The 19,505-nt window shown below is 35.5% G+C and overlaps 2 protein-coding genes and 1 long non-coding RNA gene across 6 annotated transcripts in view; 2 read left to right on the top strand and 1 right to left on the bottom strand.

Moving 5' to 3' along the window:
• CLGN (calmegin) overlaps positions 1-8,586 on the top strand; it is a 33,273-nt gene extending 24,687 nt beyond the window's left edge. Inside the window, exons 9-15 of one of the 3 annotated variants that reach the window (XR_002776050.1) lie at positions 826-939; positions 1,064-1,214; positions 2,484-2,699; positions 3,463-3,588; positions 3,798-3,954; positions 4,943-5,060; positions 6,795-8,586. Coding sequence is in view for 2 of the 3 variants with exons in the window: in XM_023519994.1 (XP_023375762.1) it covers positions 826-939; positions 1,064-1,214; positions 2,484-2,699; positions 3,463-3,588; positions 3,798-3,957; positions 4,945-5,060; positions 6,795-6,875 (964 nt within the window). In the remaining variant the exon portion in view is untranslated. Of the gene's footprint in view, positions 1-825; positions 940-1,063; positions 1,215-2,483; positions 2,700-3,462; positions 3,589-3,797; positions 3,958-4,942; positions 5,061-6,794 lie in introns of all 3 variants that reach the window. The other 2 variants (XM_011374306.2, XM_023519994.1) reach the window with 2 other exon arrangements.
• A 925-nt stretch (positions 8,587-9,511) lies between these two features.
• Positions 9,512-19,505, bottom strand: part of SCOC (short coiled-coil protein) — a 34,443-nt gene continuing 24,449 nt past the window's right edge. The window contains exons 2-3 of the mRNA XM_011374302.1: positions 13,172-13,228; positions 9,512-11,269 (exon numbers count right to left, since the gene is read on the bottom strand). Of these exons, the coding sequence (XP_011372604.1) occupies positions 11,127-11,269; positions 13,172-13,228 (200 nt within the window). The 3' untranslated portion in view covers positions 9,512-11,126. The remainder of the gene's footprint in view (positions 11,270-13,171; positions 13,229-19,505) is intronic.
• The window catches only part of LOC111729023, a 38,656-nt gene continuing 34,149 nt past the window's right edge, over positions 14,999-19,505 (top strand). For both annotated transcript variants that reach the window (XR_002776051.1, XR_002776052.1), the window contains exon 1: positions 14,999-15,157. This is a non-coding gene — a long non-coding RNA (uncharacterized LOC111729023). The remainder of the gene's footprint in view (positions 15,158-19,505) is intronic.

The raw sequence follows: 19,505 nt of genomic DNA, 5'->3' as shown, positions 1-19,505 counted from the left end.
TGTACATACTATGATATGTTTATGTATTTTAGAATTTACTGTTATTTTTTAAATGAAAACAAAATTACTAAAATTAAATATAGAGAGCATATTTAAAAATATTGGAGTAGGGAAGAGCTTTTCAAATATGACATAAAATTTAAAAAAATAAAAGAAAATATTAACAAATTTTAATACATGAAAATAAATGATTTGTTATGGCAAAAAAACTATCATAAACTATAATAAAAAATACATGAGAAATTGGAAAAATATTTTAAATTCATAGAGTTGACAGAGGGCTAACTTTTTATTAATTTATAATATATTGCAGGATATTCGTTATAGCATTATTTGTAATAGTAAGTTTTTGGAAACACTGATTGTCCCTCAAGAGTAGATAGGTTAAATAAATTATGGTATATCCACAAAATAGAAAACTATGCAACTGTTAAGAAGAATGAAGCAGATATATATGTATATAAAACGGGGATTCTTGAACAGTCTTGACACATAGTCAACATGCACTATGTGTTTGTTGATGAATGATAGATAGTTCATTTGTTGATGAAGCGACAAAAGCAACATTTAACATACTGTGTATAGAATGCTCTCATTTGTGTAAAAAGAAGAACATATACATATGTGAATGTACGTATAGCACAACAAGGACTATTTACAAAAAACTGGCAAGTTAGCAGAAGATTTAGATGGATGAGAGCTGGGGAGGTAGTAGACGAAAAGAAAAAGGGTAGGAAATACCTTTTGGTGCCTTCTGAATTTTGTAACGTGCATTTTTAAACTTTTTGAATAATTAATAATTAATGTAAAATACTGTGTTTATAGGGATGAAAGTGAACCTGCCCAAATAGAAGATGTAAATGTTGTTAAACCTGATGGCTGGCTTGATGATGAACCAAAATTCATTCCAGATCCTAGTGCTGAAAAACCTGATGACTGGTAAACATCCTTCATCTTCAGATGTCAATTTCATATGTTTCTTACTGGCTTTTTTGTTACTAGTGTGTATGACTGACAGGAGAGACTTGAGCTTATTATATTTGCTCTGTTCTAACCTCCTAAGGAATGAAGACATGGATGGAGAATGGGAGGCTCCTCGTATTTCTAACCCAGCATGTCGGATTGGGTGTGGCGAGTGGAAACCTCCCATGATAGATAACCCAAAATACAAGGGAGTGTGGAGACCTCCAATGATAGATAATCCTAACTACCAGGTGATAACGCCTTGTTCCAGTCTCACTGTAGCATCAACAGTGTTATGCACCTTCTGTTATATGTCTAGTTACTGATAATGTGATGTTAACTTTGTAAAATTGATTTATAATAGTGTGCCTTAGCTATCTTGAGAAGTCAAAGAAGATAGACTCCAACTAATCTGTATTTAAAAAATAATTCTTTAATTTTCTGGAAAAATAATTTTAAGAACTGGAGATCAGTGACTTCATACTATATTTTCCCCTATTAATCAATTGGTGATCACTTTGGAATAAGATTCTATTTTGGAATTAAATATAAGAAATGAGTTCTCATCAAGAGGTTTCACATTGTTCATTTCAGTGATTAATGCTTGCGCTTAATTAATGTTCTGCTTACTTTCTAGTGTGATTAAAATTTGGATTTTTTTTCTTTTGAGTGTACCTAGCTTTTTGTAGAAGTCCCTGTGTTATCCATTTTGTCTAATTATTCACTGACATTTTCTAACATTGATTATACATATGCAGTTACATATTCTAATTGCTTGCTGTAGTTTTTCTTCATAGCATTTATCACAAAATGTTTAGTAATTTTTTCTTTAGTATCTGTCTTCCTCATTAGACTTTAAACTCCATAATACAGGAACTATATCCCATTATCTGGCATAGTGCCTGGCACAGAAGATTATGTATGTATGTAATGTGTGTATGTACGTGTGTGTGTATATATATATGTATATGTATATGATGGCAGAGTGAGTCAGTGGGTCATATTGTTGAATTTATTTGATTTGAGTTTAATCATTTCAGATCTAATTGAATTTTATGTTGAATAGTTGTTCTTAGGTTCAACCAAGCTTAACTAACAATGCCTGTCATGGTATATGTTAAAAGAAGTGGCTCCATTATTGCCATACAGTGATCTGTCTGATTTTGGCAATTTTAATGATATCTTGCCTTACATAACTTTGCTAAATGTAAAAAACTTGTCTAAAATAGTATCACTTACTTGTGAAATTTAATTACTTCAGTTTCTATGTGTGTCGAATTTTCACTTTGCCTTTTTTTGTAGTTTAAAGTCAGTATTATTCATAAGAACATCATGGACAGACTAAGAAGAAACATTTCCAGACTAAGAAGAAACATATTAATAAATTAATATCGGTTAAAGTTTTCTTTTTTTTTTTTTATTTAGTATAGCTAATTTCATTCAAAAGTAATTACTTCTTGAGTAGCATTTATAATAAAATTACTTTATTTGAAAACACCTTCAAATTATTTTTCTTCCAGGGAATCTGGAGTCCTCGAAAAATTCCTAATCCAGATTACTTTGAAGATGATCACCCATTTCTTCTGACCTCGTTCCGTGCTCTTGGTTTAGAGCTTTGGTCTATGACCTCCGATATCTACTTTGATAATTTTATTATCTGTTCGGAAAAGGAAGTAGCAGATCGCTGGGCTGCAGATGGTTGGGGAGTGAAAATAATGATAGCAAATGCTAATGAGGTATGGTACTAACCAAATGGTAGTAATAGGACTTGGTACTGGTTATAGTTATGCAAACCTCCCTTTTAAAGGTAAATCAATATGCCGCAATTACAAAATGCCAAAGAAATGTACTTAAATTTATGTAGACATATTTAGCTTTACTATATTATGATACAACTTCATTATGAACTATATAATGAACTTCATATGTATATGTAAGTCCTTATTTCATTCCTTACATTATGATAGCTTTAATATAATGTAATGCCTATTTGCTATTTATAGAAATGAGACTAATATTTATATTTGTAGTCTTCGTCTACAAGTCTTTGTCACCTTGTTAATTCAAGGCCTACGTAGTAACAATAATCCTCGGGTTGATTTTATTAATAAATCCCTTAAAAGTGCAGAATGAGTTCTCAGAGAGTTGTATACTTCTAAATGAAGCGGGTGATACATTCATAAAGAGTAAATTCTACCATGAAATTTACCAAAAAAGAAAATTGTCATTATTCTTGCTGGTAGGTTAGCGGTTTCCACCTTCGTAGTAACATGTCTTCTGGTACAGAGCCTCCAACAGCGATGCATGCTAATAGTCAAAAAGTTTAGACTTTACAAAGTATAATGTAGGAAAATTAAATATCTTTTAGCTTAACAGGTTCATCACTCCTTAATGTAAAATGCCTAGGTAAAATAAGGTGTTTTTTTCCTTGGTAGGCTGTATTTCCTAATGAAAGTTTGTAAAATCTGAATTGCATTTTCATGCTTATTACTTCGCCAGCCTGGTATAATTAAACAGTTGATGGCAACGGCGGAAGAACGCCCGTGGCTTTGGCTCATTTACCTTGTGACAGCGGGGCTTCCGGTCGCACTAATTACTTCGTTTTGTTGGCCGAGAAAAGTGAAGGTAAAGAAAAGGAATTTCCATCAACTTAAAAAATAATCTCTAAATGTTTAAGAGTTCTATGAACTGAGCAAGTAGTTCTTAAAAGTAACAAACTAATTTTTGTATAATTTTTTACTGTTAGTTCACTGTGCCTGATGTCAGTTATTGCAAACATTGTTTTAAATAGTGCTTTGCTTTTAGTAAAAATAGCTTATGTTAAACTACCACAGAAAAAATATGAAGATGCAGAGTATAAAAAAACTGACATATGTAAACCAGAAACAAAGGGAGCACTAGAGCAAGAAGCGAAGGACGAGAAAGCAGCCCTCGAGAAACCAGCAGACTTGGAAGAGGAAAAACAGCAAAGTGACGGTGAAATTGTTGAAAAAGGTAAGACAGTGATAGAGATTTGTAGTGGGGACCCTGGGCAAAGCTCATGAGAGCAGCGGGTTGTCTGGTAAACACTAGCCGTTGCACTTGCTTCTTGTCGGGTTTGTACCATCCGAATCCCCAGAAATGCATTCCCCAGAAGTGCAAAGCGGGGTAATCGTCCCTGTCTGGGTGTTGTCCCCCCTGCGCAGCCATCATCCTGTCCACAGTTTTTGTCTTCTAGGAAGAAAGAGATTTAAATATTGCTCAGTTGCTTAAGAGCCTAGCAACTAAGAATCCCACACACCGGGGCCTTTTGCAGGGACTTGTCTTGCTTCCGACTATGCAGATGAGACCATGGCCTCTGTCCAAGAGTAGTAGGTGTGAGGCAGGTGACCCCCCAACAACATCAACACCACGCCTTCCAAGGGCTGTTGTTTACCATATTAAATAAATAATCTCCTGAAAGGATTGCCGAGTCAGATGAACCCTTCCCACCCTCTAGTAAATTCCTAAAGATGTTAGAACTAAAGAACTGAGGGTTTGGGTGGCTCTCCGTCGAGACCTTATGCACATCTAGGTAGAAATGAAATGATTGGTACTTGCCAAGTGCCTCAAACCAAGTTACAGATTGAGCTTTTTACAACTTAAACTATGTCTTAAGTACTATTTTTAACTTAATAGTTGAAACAGTTGACTTAAAAACCATGATCTCAAAAAAAAAAAAACCCCACACATACATATATTTACATATATACACATACCTATATATTCTTCGGTATTCATATTACATACAGACTGCTTAAGAATTCTTTAAAACTGTCCCTTTCCTCAAATATGATTATTTATATATAAAATGTGGTAAAATAATGAGTCTTTGTAATTAATTTTTTTACAATTTCTAATGGAAGAAATTGCTTTTGGGTATTGGAATTTAAATAAACCCCCCTTAGTGTAGTTAACACTTTTCAGTAGCAAAATTCTAATTCATCAAGTCTTTGCCTGTAGTAAACTCTGTTCCAGAAGAAGAAGGTGAACCTGAGGAAAAGAGCGAAGAAGAAGTCGAAGTCATAGAAGGACAAGAAGAAGGCGATAAGTCGAATAAGTCTGGATCAGAGGATGAGGTAAGCAGCTCTAACAGAAAATACACCAGTTTCTATGTGTGATCGTTATCCGTAAAAAAATTATTTCAATAAAAGCAGCAATCTGGTTTGTGAAGGATTTTTACCATCTTTCTCTCAGCTTTCATAAGAGCCTCCATATCATTTTTAAAATGTGTCCATGAAGAAGGCAAGAAAATATAATTTATATTATTTTAATGCCTAATGAAGCAGTATAAAGTAAGCCGGTGGTTTACAAAATAAAAAGAAAGCCTCATCTATAAAAAATAGACTTTATTGCTAAAGTATTCTGTTGAAAGGCATAATAAACAGACCATTTGAATATTTATAAGATAATTCTGTTTATTACAAGACAGTTTTCTTTATGGCCATTGTGAAAACATATTTTCTCAATAATTTACGTCCCACATGTTGAAATATTTCATTCCTTGAGTCGATCAGTACTATCTGCATGATACAGTGTTTTTCTCTTTAATAAACTAGTTTTTCATTAACTTGATAGATCTTACCCCTTTTTACATCCTGCTGTGTAATAGAACTTTCTACAATGCCTATTTTTAGTCAGTCATTTTGGAATCAGAAACCATTCAGGGTGTAATTCAGAACGAGAGCTGTTTGTTTATCCGGCACATGTACCAAGCCTGTGTTCACTTCTCTGGCCCTTGTAGAGCTGCCTGTCGTTACCCCACGAAGTCACCACTGTCATTCCTTGGTGTCGGACAGGGTGACAGTCCAGTTTTGCCTGGCCTGTTGCGTGTGATGAAATAAACTCTTCTCTATTTGAAGTAGTCTCCCTAATAAACTTGTTATATTGTTTTTTTAAAGCTTATTCAGTACATTTACCTGGTTACTGGTCTTAACTGTCTTGTGAGGTTTTAAAGAGGCTTGGGGGATCCTTATCTAGTATGAATATCCATATTTAGAGGGAGCTGGGTGAGGATCATTTCTTCCAAAACAGAGTTTTAAACAGTCATTCCCTAAATAATACTTGCAGTCATTCATTTGAATATATATTCTAGTTACGTTTTGCTTCACAAAATATTGGGTACCTTTAAAAATATCTTAATTCTATCTTCTAGTGTTTTATTCTTATGTTTGTCACTGAGCTAACGTAAGCCAATTTTTGTATAGTATGACCTTGAGAATAATTGTATAATCCCATATAATACCTTCATTATTTAATATTGTTATACAAGTGTAATTTGTGTGTAAATGCTTATTCTGGAAGGGTAAGAATTAGAGGAAAGAAAAAACCCAAACCATAATTTGATATTTCCCTTCTCTCCTAATTTTTCGCAAAGTACTACTGTGCCAGAAATTTTCTGAAAAAGCTTCTGTAAAACCAATACAACATTTCATTGCTTACAGAAATAGTGTGATGAATAGTTAATGCTTAATATCTCACACTGGAAATATCATATAACCTTTAACTGCGATGTTGAGATTAAGTTCTAAATCCTAAAATAAAATCACGATTTGAGTTGTTAGCAGTATTCCTTGTCAGATGCATATTTGTTGAGCAGTTATTCCAAAAATGTAATCATGCCAAAAGATGAATAAATTAAAACATCAATTTATATACACATTTTTGATCAGCTGCATGAAGCAAAGGAATATATATATAAGATAGCATTTGATTGTCAGAACATGTATTTCAGGAAATAAGAAATGTGTTACTACTCTCCACTAGGTTCCAGATCATATGAAAATTGGCATTTTCATAACGCTTTCTTCTAGATGAAGGAGGCGGACGAGAGCACAGGATCGGGAGATGGGCCAGTGAAGTCCGTGCGCAAAAGAAGAGTACGGAAGGAGTGAACTGTGTTCAGACTCCCAATTCCTGAAGAGCGACATCTGGCGATCCAAAAGCGGTGTGCCAGAGCCGAGCCGGAACCAGCCTGCGCAGCCCGTTTCTCCTATCTACCAATGTTATTCTTTCAGATACCTATTTTAGTCTTTTCAGGAAAAAAAAAAAAAAACTTTGAAATTACCTGGTCTTTGAATTTAGAATAAAAGAAAAATGGCACTTACATATCAGATTTAAGAGGTTTGTATTATTAGAAGTTACACAGTTTTAATAATTTGGAGAAAGTTTTGGTTTGTACAGAGCAAAAGAATATGCAGTGGCTTCCCGGCTTATTGGAAAAATGGGTTATTGCGATTTCCTCATAAACAGCTCTACCACAGGATAACTGGTAGTTCTGCGATGAAGAGGAGCATGTGTTCCGTTGTACAGAGCTAACTGCAATAAAGTTTCTGTGTGGTGGTTTAATTCTATCAACAATTGAAAGTGTTGTATGTGACCCCTATTTTTACCTAGTTTGTGTCAAATTACAGTTGTGGTCCATTGACTTAAATTATAGATCCCTTTAGAGAGGTGCTTGGCTGACAGATGAGTCAACAGAAATGTCTAAAGTCATTCACAGAATCACTGGTTAATAGTGCAGCATATTTTACATTTGAATACAAAGATAGCAGGTTTATCAAAACAACAGATTTTTTTCAAGCTTTTAGTTTTATGCCAGAATGGTTTACACGACTCATATTGCTTATGTATCCATTGCTCTTGAAAATATATTTTTTTCTTCTTTAATTTATACCCTCTTTAATAGGTAGATTGTTGGGGTGCTTTACATTATTTTTTCTGATCATTGAGAGATTCTAATGGCTAATAGATATCAATCATCATGTTTTATATTTTTGTATTTTATTTTAAATTGCTTTTTTTCTGATAAATTCAAATCTAAGTCTACTTTCTCATCTAGCTTCAAAGCTGCCTGAGGTAGATAGCAACTATCACTATTGCTCCTCTTTTTAAAGTACAGTAACTACCAAAAGTGACAGGATGACATTATAATGGAGCTGTATTGTTCCATGTAAAATATTTTAAGGAGTTTTTGTTTGGGTAACAGGTTAGATCCTTTGGAAAGTGATCTAAATCTTTGAGACCACAAAACTACTTTAAAATACTATCTAGAGAATTTTAAATTGGTTGCACGATATTTTGGATTCCTTCTTGGTCATATACACCCCATCTCTGGGCAAGCACCAACTACATTCCCGTACAATCCCCTTCGCAATAGGACATTTAGAGCTTACGTATAAGGAAAATGAGTCTCTAACTTCCCCTGTACTAACGGAAGCCAAACATAGCCGGTAATACTGTCCACTCCTAGAGAGTGAATTGCAAATGAATATAAGTTCATTCCATTGCTGTGTTCTGAACTTACATAAATTGGTGGTGGCAATCTTAATACGTATTATCGTTGACCATACTTTGTATTTCTTCAAATACGGAGAAACTTAACAGAACTTAACCCATCTTGCAAGGACTCCCTTTCTTGCTTTGTATTTGGAATGTCCAGATGAACTAGGCATTAAATGATTCTACATGAGAATGTTTCTGAAAGTAAACAACTTCAGGAGATAAATCCTGCAATTTTATGGAAACCTTCTTGCCTGACAGGTATCTTGTATGTGAACATTATTTTTTCTAAAGATTTATTAAAGCTTTTTATACTTCTCGATAGCAGATTCGATTTAACTTTAATGTTTGGTTAAACTCCCATGATCTTGCAGTGGTAAAATGAGCAACCAGTTTTGCCAACTTACTGCTACTTCCTGTGGATATGCCCTCTTGGATGTACCATAGCTGACAGGTGTAATAAAAACTTAAACTCGTATAAATGTGTTTACTAGATCCATGCAGTAGACGAAACATAATCTTCCTTAACAACAAGATGGTTTTTTTCCTTTACCACCCTAATCTGACTTTGTTTAAAATGACAAAATTTAATCTTCTCTAACAAAGGAGAAAAATAAATGTATCTTGCTTTTATTTTAGTTGGCCTTTTTAGACGCTTTCTAACTTGACCGGGCTAAAGTAGCTTCTTTTTTCTTGAATATATATATTTTTAAAGATAGCCTCACTTCCACCGATTATTTCTCTAGGAAGACACACATTATTAGGATTAGTGGCCTTTTTGAAAACTTTGCATCTCTGCCCCATGCACTTTTTCTGAGAATTTGAATGGTGATAACGAGTTGGAAGCCATGGTCGAAAATGGCAGAGCTATCTACAAGTTTCTGAATGATTATACGGAACAAAGTCTGCTAGCTTACAGTGCTCACCTCAGAACCTTAGGAGAGAAACGCCTCTATTATTTATCTTTATCGCATCTCTTGTTACGGAAGACTAGCCTAACCTAAAAAATACAACCACCTTCCCCCTGGCAATTTTGGATCCATCTTTGAATCCCTTGCTTTTATTTTTAAAATTAATGTGTAATATCCTATAACATTTGTTTTAATAAAAATATTATCCCCCTTAATGCCCCGTAACTGGTACTTAAATAAGATATGCTACTTATCCTGTGGCTTTGAACACCCCTGGATACACCACTATACCACTCACTGCATACTCTAGTTACTTGGGCAACTGTATCAAAACACAATTTCTGAAACAGCCTTTTATTAAACAGCAAAGTAAAATTGCAACACATTTTAAACATTTGTAAATTATGTCACAAAAGATGCAAAATGTTTTACAGTATGACTATTACATATTCATACAGCTAGTCATTCATCAAATTGTACACCGATACGAGATTATTCCATGATTAAAAAGTAGGCCAAATCTATTAACTACAAGCTATATTAGTGATTCTCTTTTCCTATTTAACATTTTAACATTACTTCTGATTAATTTCCATTAGCAAATGGAATCTACAAAATAAATTTAAAAAAATTGCTGAAGAATGATTAAAACTGCAAACCAAGAAGTTGGATTTATAGAAAATTCTGGGAGCAATAGATAAAATACTGAGAACCTTATCAATTAGTATACATGTAAAACTCTCCCATTCATGATTCTGATACTTATACACTCAAGGGATTTTGCAGAAATTGATCTGCTCGGTACTACAAATATACTTTGAGACCAAACGCTTTGAAACTATTCTCTTCTAGATGTAGTTGACTAATGTTAAACTTAATCCACTTTCATATATATTCCCAAATATCTAATCTGTGCCAGAGATAACACAGATCTGGAGTAAAAACATTTGGAGTTGGTTACTACTGTTTATCAAGTACTTCTTCCATCCTACTTGTCTTTTCTCAAAATTTTCTATTTCAAACATACATACATATAACCAGAGCTCATCTTTTCAGATACCAAATTATTTAGTGTAAAAGTTTTCAACAACAAGTTTCCCAATTTTACAATTCAGTTTCAAGGAAAAAACCTTCATTTTTATAGCCTCTATTTTCAGTTGATTAAAGGGAAACCAACAATCCTATCTTACTACTAAATACAGACTTGTACTGCTTAACCAGAAGAATACGTTCTGAAAAGGCATTGTGCAAACGCTGTGCAAACATCATAGAATGCACTTACACAAACCCAGATGGTAGAGCCCACTGTACACCTCGGCTACCGTGCGCCACCCGTCGCGTCTGCTGCCTGTCAGTGACTGAAACATTGTTATTGGGGGTATGACTAACAAGTAACAAGCCCTAACTGAGAAAGTATCTTATTTTGGTTAAGTTTCAACAATTGGAGTTCAGGTTACTCTCCAGACAATTAACGACTGAAATTACTTTTACAAATGTGACATCGGTTTTTTTCCTTTGGGGGAAGGGAAATGGGAAGGAAGTAGCGAATGGAGAAAGAGGCACAAGATGGTGGACAGGGTACATAAAGCTGTGCATTTAGTACACGATTTTGGTCACTTTCACAACATGATTATTTTCTTGTATCTCCTAACTACGCCTATAATAAAAGACAGTGCTAAACCTATAAATCAAAGCAAATTTGATAAAACATTATCAAGTTTCATAAATATATGCATTTCTAATTATAAAGTCTCTACAATACATTATCACATTTTTCAAAGACTAACATAATACACAAACTTATAGAAGTCTTCTGTTATGCTCTTAATTTTGCCTAGATCTGACATTATCTTCATAGTCAATGAAGCCACAAACAAATAACTTCTGGAATCTATCCAACATTTAAAGAAAAAACATCAGCAGCAACTCCATAGACAGAGGGACAGCTATCCCTTACTTTCGTTTGCTTTTCGTGTCAGTTGTTTGAAAAACACTAGAAGCTGACATGAGGTTTTCTATATATTGTCCAAGAACTTGGTTTTCTGATTTTAGCTTCAGATTTTCTTCCTTAACTGCATCTACTCTTGCAGAGAGATCTATATTAAAAATTAAAAAAATATATATCTGTTATCAATAAAATGATGGCAATGATTCTGTATCATAAAATGCTTACGATTCATTCTTGAGAGAATACAATCCTCGATTTTTCTATTTTTAAATTCAGATTACTTTAGAAGTTAAGGTATACAAAGTAAAATGAGTAAAAATCAATACCAGAATTCCTAAAAAGAGACTTCACATTAGACTAAATGTTATTCTCTGTAAAACAGCATTTATGTGGAGTAGTTAATTCTTAAAATGGTTATTTTTTTTAAAATATGGATTTTGTTTTTAAAATGTGAATTTGGGTTCATATCTTATCTACCTAAAACCATAATGTCTTCACTAGAAATGTTTAAGAAAATGTGACAGGTGAATACAACTGAATTCATATACTGGATAAAGTCAGTTTCCAAGCAATTGAACATTTTATATTTTTACATTAGCATGAAATTCAAAAGATGCAGCTCCCGGTGATCAAATAAAACATTACCTCCACTCATTTATTTAATAACTAAGTACTGGGTACCCTCTAGAGCCAGGCATTGTTCTTAGAGGCAAAAATAACAACAAAAAAAAGTCCCTGCCCTCACAGAGCTTACATTCTAAATGTGCATATGGGCACATGTGCATTTAGGGGGCTCCAAGTGGGGGTCAGGAGGAAAATCAAGAAGGATAAGGAACATAGGAAGCAAAAGGGAAGGTGCCCTTTTATCCAGTATAGTCAGAGATGGCTCTTTTGATAAAGGGGATCTGACCAGATACCTAAAGGAAATGAGGGAATGAGCATATAGATATGCAAATAACTATGCAAAAAGATCCAAGGAGAGGGGTAGGGCAACTGCTAAGACCCTGAGCAGAAGCAAACTTAAAGAGCAGCAAGGGGGTCAGCGTCTGAGGTAGAATGGATGCGGCAGAGTGTTGTGACTCTGTGACATGATCTGCTTGCTCTGGTGTCCAAAACAAAACAAAACAAAACAAACAAAACCCCTCAACCTCTTAACTTCATTAAAAACCAAAAAATGTTTCAGTGTTGGTATTTTATGCAAGACATTTAGAAAGTGAAAAAAAAAAAAACTCAGATCAATTCCCTTTTAATCTGAGGCTAATACATTGTTTTTAGTATAAGTGGATTTAGTAACAATGTGGGGCTTGAAAGGGACTCTCATGTAGTAAGTAGCACATGTTAGATCATAAGAGGGGAGCTTGAGAACACTATGTGACTTTCTTACTGAAGCATCTCTGTTCGGGAAAGTCAGCCAAAGCTACAGGCAGAAGGGGGCGGGGCGGGGGGAAGCTATTGAAATGAATCTAAAATTTATACTTTTAAAAACTGTGAACACTGACAAAAGTTAGCAACACAAAGGATAACAATTTAAATTAATTGATGCCATTCAAGGAAACTACGAAATGCAAGCTAACCTTCAAGTGTGTGTTGGAGTTCCAACACTTGATTAATAAGTCGCGTTTTTTCCTCCAGTTCCACCTGATTTTCAGCATCAACTGCTGTAATAGAAAGGTTCAAATTTACTATTAATTAACATTAGGTACCATTTGTGTAGCGTAGCATTGAAAGATCTGCAAAATGTTTTACATTTATTATCTTACTTGACTTATACAAGAGCCCTGTCAAGTAAAATGTTCTATCCCCACATTGCAGATAAGAACACCGAGGTGAAGATAAAGTGTTTTTTGCCAACCTCTCAGAGTTAAGGAACAGAAGATCCCTTAAATCCTTTCCAGAACTAGAAGGGACATAAATATGTAAGTAAATTAGCCAAATCCAAGCTTCTAAATATTGTTCTTTCCATTGCTTAATAAAGCAAAAGCATCCACAAAACCAAACAAAAAAAGGAAAAATACAAAAGGAACATTAAAAAAAAAGAAAAATAACATACCATCCATGTCAGCATTCATCATCTTGGGTAACAAACTTTTGGGCCTTGGATATTGGTCTGCAATAAGAAAAAGTTAGAAACACACGTATATAGCACTAAAACATAAGCTTGTCTTTCAAAAGTAAATTATGTGACCCAGTAGGACCCTTTCACATGCTTTACTGTTTTTAACGATAAAATAAACACCTAATGGGTAAATAAATATAGGATACGTACAAGTTCTTTACAAAGAAGTTTTACGTAAACAAGAGAAAATGGTGGTTTTTTTGGTAATCAAATACATAATACCGCTGTACATTATTTTTGGAAGATAATGATCAATGCTAGCAAAGTTATAGAAAACTAAAATAAAGTCATTGTTTATATCTAAATGCTTTACACATACAAATCAACAGGACATTGCAGTTTACAGATGTGGACACTATCTCAGAAAGGCTATGTATCTTGCCTTAGATTTCACAGCCAATGTCCGTACCAAGAATTTGAACTTAGATCTAACTATAAAGTCCCTTTTTCCATTATGCAATGGAAGAAACTATAATATGGCCCTCATCTAAGTTTGCCAAATATTTTGCAACTCTCGAAGCCAAACTCCTTTGATATTTCTGCTAAGCAACTGAAGATAAATTTCATTCCCTTCAAGCTGAATTAACAGTCAACGTGTTTTGTTTGTTCGGGTCTGTTCAAGTTCTGACTAGTTCTGGTTACATAAATCCACAAATTAAGGAACTGTTTGGCCAAACGAGGATCTGAACGTGAGCTAGGTCCCCCAGAGAATAGCTAGCTATCCTGAGCTTAATGAGCACATGCACAGAATTCACAGGCACAGCCGTGGATCCCCAGGCACAGAGACGGTGCTGGGAACATAGCACAGCACGTCCTTAATGTTACGTCATAGTACTGGAATCGATATATTGTACGATAAAAGTCTTGCCTTTCAGGAATGTATCCCCTTTCTCCTTTCCAATCGTAACTCTCCAAAACTTGTTCAGCAGGACCCTTGAGAGAAGCCCATGAAAAAAAACTAAGCTGGGATCTGCTTTCAGCGCCTGGAAGGATGTCGCCAGCCCCTACTTTACCGCTCACTCGCCGCCCTCCCCGCCTCAGCGCCCCTCGCCCCACCCCATCCCACCATCTGGGCTCTATGCAGAGCAGCCGTGGGCAAGTCCAGGCGGGCCAGGTCCCATCGCACCCAACGCCCCTCCCGTAGTCCCATTACAGGGCGGGGGGCGGGTGGACAGCAGCTTTCGACTCTGGCGCAGCGGGGAGAAGGCAGCAGGATGTCCGCGTCAGGGACCGCGGGCTGCCCGTCCCCAAAGGAACCCCCGGGCCCCGAAACGAGCAGACGAGAAAGAGGTCGCGCAGGGGTTCTGCAAGGAGCCAGGCCTCCCCCGCCCACCGAACGCCCAGGCCCGAGGATGCTCCTCCCGGGGCCCCCGGAGCCCGGGCCGCGTCCAGCCCGCCCCGCCCACGGGGCCCTCGGCGGTGGCGAGGCCGCAGTTTCTGGTCGCCCAGGGCCAGGCCCTCCGCCGCCCAAGGCCGCCCTCACCTGCCGCTGGGTGCGCCGGGCGGGGGAGGGCTCCGGAGGACGCCTCAGGCTCGAACCCTCGGACCAACTGACATCGGCAGTCCCACCCTCTCCACCCACAGAGCGTGCGCCCAGGCGTGGGGCCCGCCCCGTCCCGCCCCGTCGCCCGCCAATCCCCGCTCAAGAAGGCACGCCTGCGCAGTAGCTGCCCGACGCCCCAATCATCCTCTCTCAAAGCCCCGGGATCCGCTTTTTGCTCTAACAAAAGGACATGAGCGTCCAATCAGGACTGAGGGCGTTGTGGGCGGGTCCGGGAGGAGCAAGAGCCGATGACAGTACAGAAGTGAAGTAGCGTGAGAAAGCCAGTGCAAGCCAAGCATCTCTGCACTCTCAGCGGGAGCCTGAAAATTGGAGTCAGAAATCCAGTATGGAAAATTCTGACAGCTGTCAGGAAGGAGGTTGGTAAAAACAAACTCTGGGCGAGAGAGAAAGCATTCAAATTTGAGAAAAGTGCATTCGTGGTTATAACAGATAAAGAAAGCCAATGCAATACCGTGGTTCCTTGATTCTAACAGCAGATTTTTACGTTTTTTTGTTTTTTGTTTTTTTAAATTTCCAAAGTCGGAAAGCTCATAAGTGTACCTCTAGTGGATTAGTGGATGATTCCTCTCCACACCCTCCCCAGATTATTATAAGATATATAGTGGACCTGACCATTTAATGATGTTTTAGATTTGAGAAAATACCTTATTAGTACTTTGGTATATAGCGCTTTCACCTTATTCCATGTTGATCCTCACAGCAACCCACAGAAAGAGTAAACAAATGTCTTGCTCACAGTCATACACGCAGTGCGAAATGCTGTGTGCCAGGCCTTGGGATGTAGCATTTGACTAAAAGCGCATCCTGCTTGTTTTTAGTATTTGTCGAGTACAACGTAGTAATACTTCACTGTTTTGGCTTTGGCACATTCTCCTGAGTTGTAGAGGTGAGCCTTACATTTACCTAGTATCTTGACTTTTTATTTTTTGACACGGTTTGCTGACAAGTGGCATTAATCCTTTTCAGGACTATATGAAAACAAATCTATGTAAAAAAAAAAGTGTGCGTTTCAGTAGTGTTAAGTATATTCATATTGTTCTTCAACCAGTCACCAGCATTCTTTTCATCTTTCAAAACTTAAACTCTATACCCATTAAACAGTAATTCCCCATTTAGCTTTCACCCCCACCAGCACCTGGCAACCACATTCTTTGTCTCTATGAATATTAGAATATTATTACTATTCATAGAGACTACTTCATGTAAGTGGAATCATACAATATTCGTTTTTATTTGTGACTCACTTATTTCGCTTAGCATAACATCCTCAAGGTTCATCCATGTTGTAGCATGTGTCAGAATTTCCTTCCTTTTTAAGCCTGAATGATATTCCATTGTATGTATGTTTATACCATATTTTGTTTATCTATTCATCCATCAATGCACAGTTGGTTTGCTTTCACCTTTTAGATATTATGAAAGCTGCTATGAACATAGTCTGTATAAATATCTCTTTGGGAACCTGCCTTTAATGCTTTGGGATATATAGCCAGAAATGTAATTAGTGGATCATATGGTAATTATTTTAAAAGTAGTTTTTAAAAATGTGGCGCTGATACAAGAATAGACCAAAAAAAAAAAAAAATTAGAAGTAGAGTACCTGTACCTAGAAGTCAGTATGTAATAAAGGTGTCTGATAAGGAGTACATGTTAGTGACATGGGAAAGACCTGTTCATTACCTGTGGGAGTGTAAATGGTAGTTACTTTGTTAACTGGCTCTAGAAAAGAAAAATTATGATGGTTCTAGTTAAAGTGCCTATTCATATGAAAAATACAGAATTAGATCCTGATCTCACACCACAAATAAAACTAAATTCCAAGTGAGGTAAATGTGAAATGTGAAAAACACAACTCTAAACTTTTAGAAATCAGGTATCTTTATGACATCACTATAGGCAAAAATTTGTTAAACCAGAAAAAAACAGCACCATTCATTAACGAAAAGATTTTAAACTTTGGGTTTTTTATAAGCAAAAGAGCTAAGAGTTTTAAAAACAGACATTTTTTAAATCAATTTAAAAACAAACTGCAGGCTGGGAGAATATAGTAAATCTCTGAAAATATAAATAATTCTGAGAATTTAAGATTAAAAATCCAAATAACGTAAATAGGCATCTGACAGAAGAGGAAAACTGAATGGCCGGAAAGGTTTTTATTAATGTTTATCTCCACTAGCAATCAGGGAAATTCATATTAAAACAAGATGAAAGGGTGAGTTTGCTAAGAAGATGCAAAATCCAAATGATGCTGTAAGATAGCAGTGAAGCAAAAACTGATAGAACTGGAATAAAACTAACCTACAACTACAGTTGGAGAGTTCATCACTCCCCTCTCTGTAGTTTGTAAAACAAATATACGAAAAATCAGGATACAGAACACAGGTTCCAAGCTTGGCTGCTCATTGGAATCACCTGGGAATCTCTTAATCATTCCAAAGAGCAAGCTATTCCCCAGATGTATTAAATCACAATCTCTGGGGTTAGGATACAGGCATTGATAGCTTTGGAAGATATGAAGGTCATTTCCCAAGAGTGCAGGCAAATTTGGGAACTATTGAAAAGAAGACCTGAACAATCCCAGCAGCCAATTTGACCTAACTGATATTTATAGAATATTCCATCAAATAACTAGAGAACACACCTTCTTTTCACATGTACATGAAATATTCAACAAAATGGACCATATTTTGTATCGTAAAACAAACCTCAACAAATTTAAAATGATTAAAGTCATACAAAATATTTTCTCTGCCCACAAAGGTATTAAACTAGAAATCAATAACAGAAAGATATTTGTGAAAACTTTGGAAATCAAACTATGTACTTCTAAGCAATCTATGGGTCACAGTGGAAGTCACAAGAGAAATTTAAAAATATTTTTAAAATAAAATGTGAACATGTCAAAATTTGTGGGATGCAGCTAAAAAACTGCTTAGAGAATTTTTTTTTTACCATAAAATGCTTATACAAGAAAACGAGGAAGGTTTCAAATCAAGAATCTAGATGTTCACTTTAAGAAATTAGATAAAGAAGGGTAAATGAAACTCAAAGCGAGCAAATAGAAGGAAATAATATGGAGCAAAACTCGATTACATTGAAAAATAATAAAATAAAATAAAAACCCCCAAAAGTGGTTCTTTTAAAGGAATAATGAAGTTAAAAGATTTGGGCAGACACCTAGAAAAAAATGAGAGAAGACACTATAAATTACAGATAGCAAGAATGAAAGAGGGGACATCACTGTAGATACTATGGACATTAAAAGGCTAATAAGGGGAATAGTATGAACAATCTTATGCCAATAAATTTGATATTTTAGATAAAATGAACAAATCACTTGCAAGAAAAAAATAACCTCAAAAATAATAGATGATATGGATAGCTCTGTATCTATATTTCAAAATGTCATTACTAGGTTAACCTTCCCACAAAGAATTCTCCAGATCCCAATGAATTTCCTGGTAAATTCTTCCAAAAATTTTGAGAAATATTATATTAATTTTACACAAACTTATCCAGAAAATAAAATAGGAAAGAACACTTTCCAACTCATTTTATCAGAACAGCATTACTCTGATACAAAAACTAGGCAAAGACATTAAGACATAGAATTGAACATAGACACAAAAGTCCTTAACAAATTACTAGGATTTTACAAATTGCCCCTAGACAGAGAGCCTGGACAAAAGTGGTTTGGGATCCATGAGTTTAACTTCTCTCAGTGATTATTTCTAAAATTCATATAGAAAAATGAACAGTCTAGAATAGCGAAAACAGTTCTGCAAAAAACCCACAAAATTAGAGAACTTATACTACCTTGTTTCAAGTCTTATTATAAAGCTGTAAGTTTACAGATAGACACAAAGATAAGTGAAACAGAGCAGAATCTAGGAATAAACCCACATATAATATAATTAATTGATTTTTACAATGCTACCAAGGTAATTACAGGAGAAAGGATAGATTTTTTTTTTTTTAACAAATGGTGCCGGAACAACTGGAAATCAGAATAGGGAAAAAATGAACCTCAACACATACCTTATATGCAAAAATGTCAATTCAAAATGGATCATAGACTGAAACATAAAAGCTAAAACTATAAATCTAGAAGAAAGAAGAAACTCTTTGTCTCCTTGACATATACAAATTTTTTTTTAGATCACAAAAAATAATAACTATAAAAGAAAAAATGATTAATTGAACTTCATAAAAATTAAAAATTTGTGCTCTTTGAAAGAAATCTTGAGAAAATAAAAAAATAATGTACAGACTGAGAAAAGAAGTTGCAATACATTATCTAACCAAGTACTCAAATTAAGAATACCTAAGAACTCTTTCAACCAATAATAGAAAAACATCCCAGTAAAATAACAAATACTAGCCAGCAATAAAAAGGAACAAACTGCCGATATGGATTAATTGAATTATATTTTGCTGAATGAAAATAGCCAGACAGAACATGTACAGACTATATGATTTTATTAACATAAAGTTCTAGAGCAGACAAAACTTATCTGTGTGATACAAGTTGGATCCGTGGTTGCCTGGGATTGACTCCGGGTGGAGGGTTGACTGCAAAGGGGTATGAGGAAACTTTCTGGTGTGATGGAAATGTTCCATAATATCTTGATTGTGGAGTGGTACTTACATAGTATTTGCAATTGTCAAAACTCATCTCCTCTAACTACTTAAAATATGTGTATT

The sequence above is a fragment of the Pteropus vampyrus genome, unplaced genomic scaffold (assembly GCF_000151845.1).
Source record: "Pteropus vampyrus isolate Shadow unplaced genomic scaffold, Pvam_2.0 Scaffold243, whole genome shotgun sequence".
NCBI classification, from domain to species: domain Eukaryota; kingdom Metazoa; phylum Chordata; class Mammalia; order Chiroptera; family Pteropodidae; genus Pteropus; species Pteropus vampyrus.
Note: the sequence above shows the minus strand (reverse complement) of the source record. Positions and strands in the feature narration are given on the sequence as shown.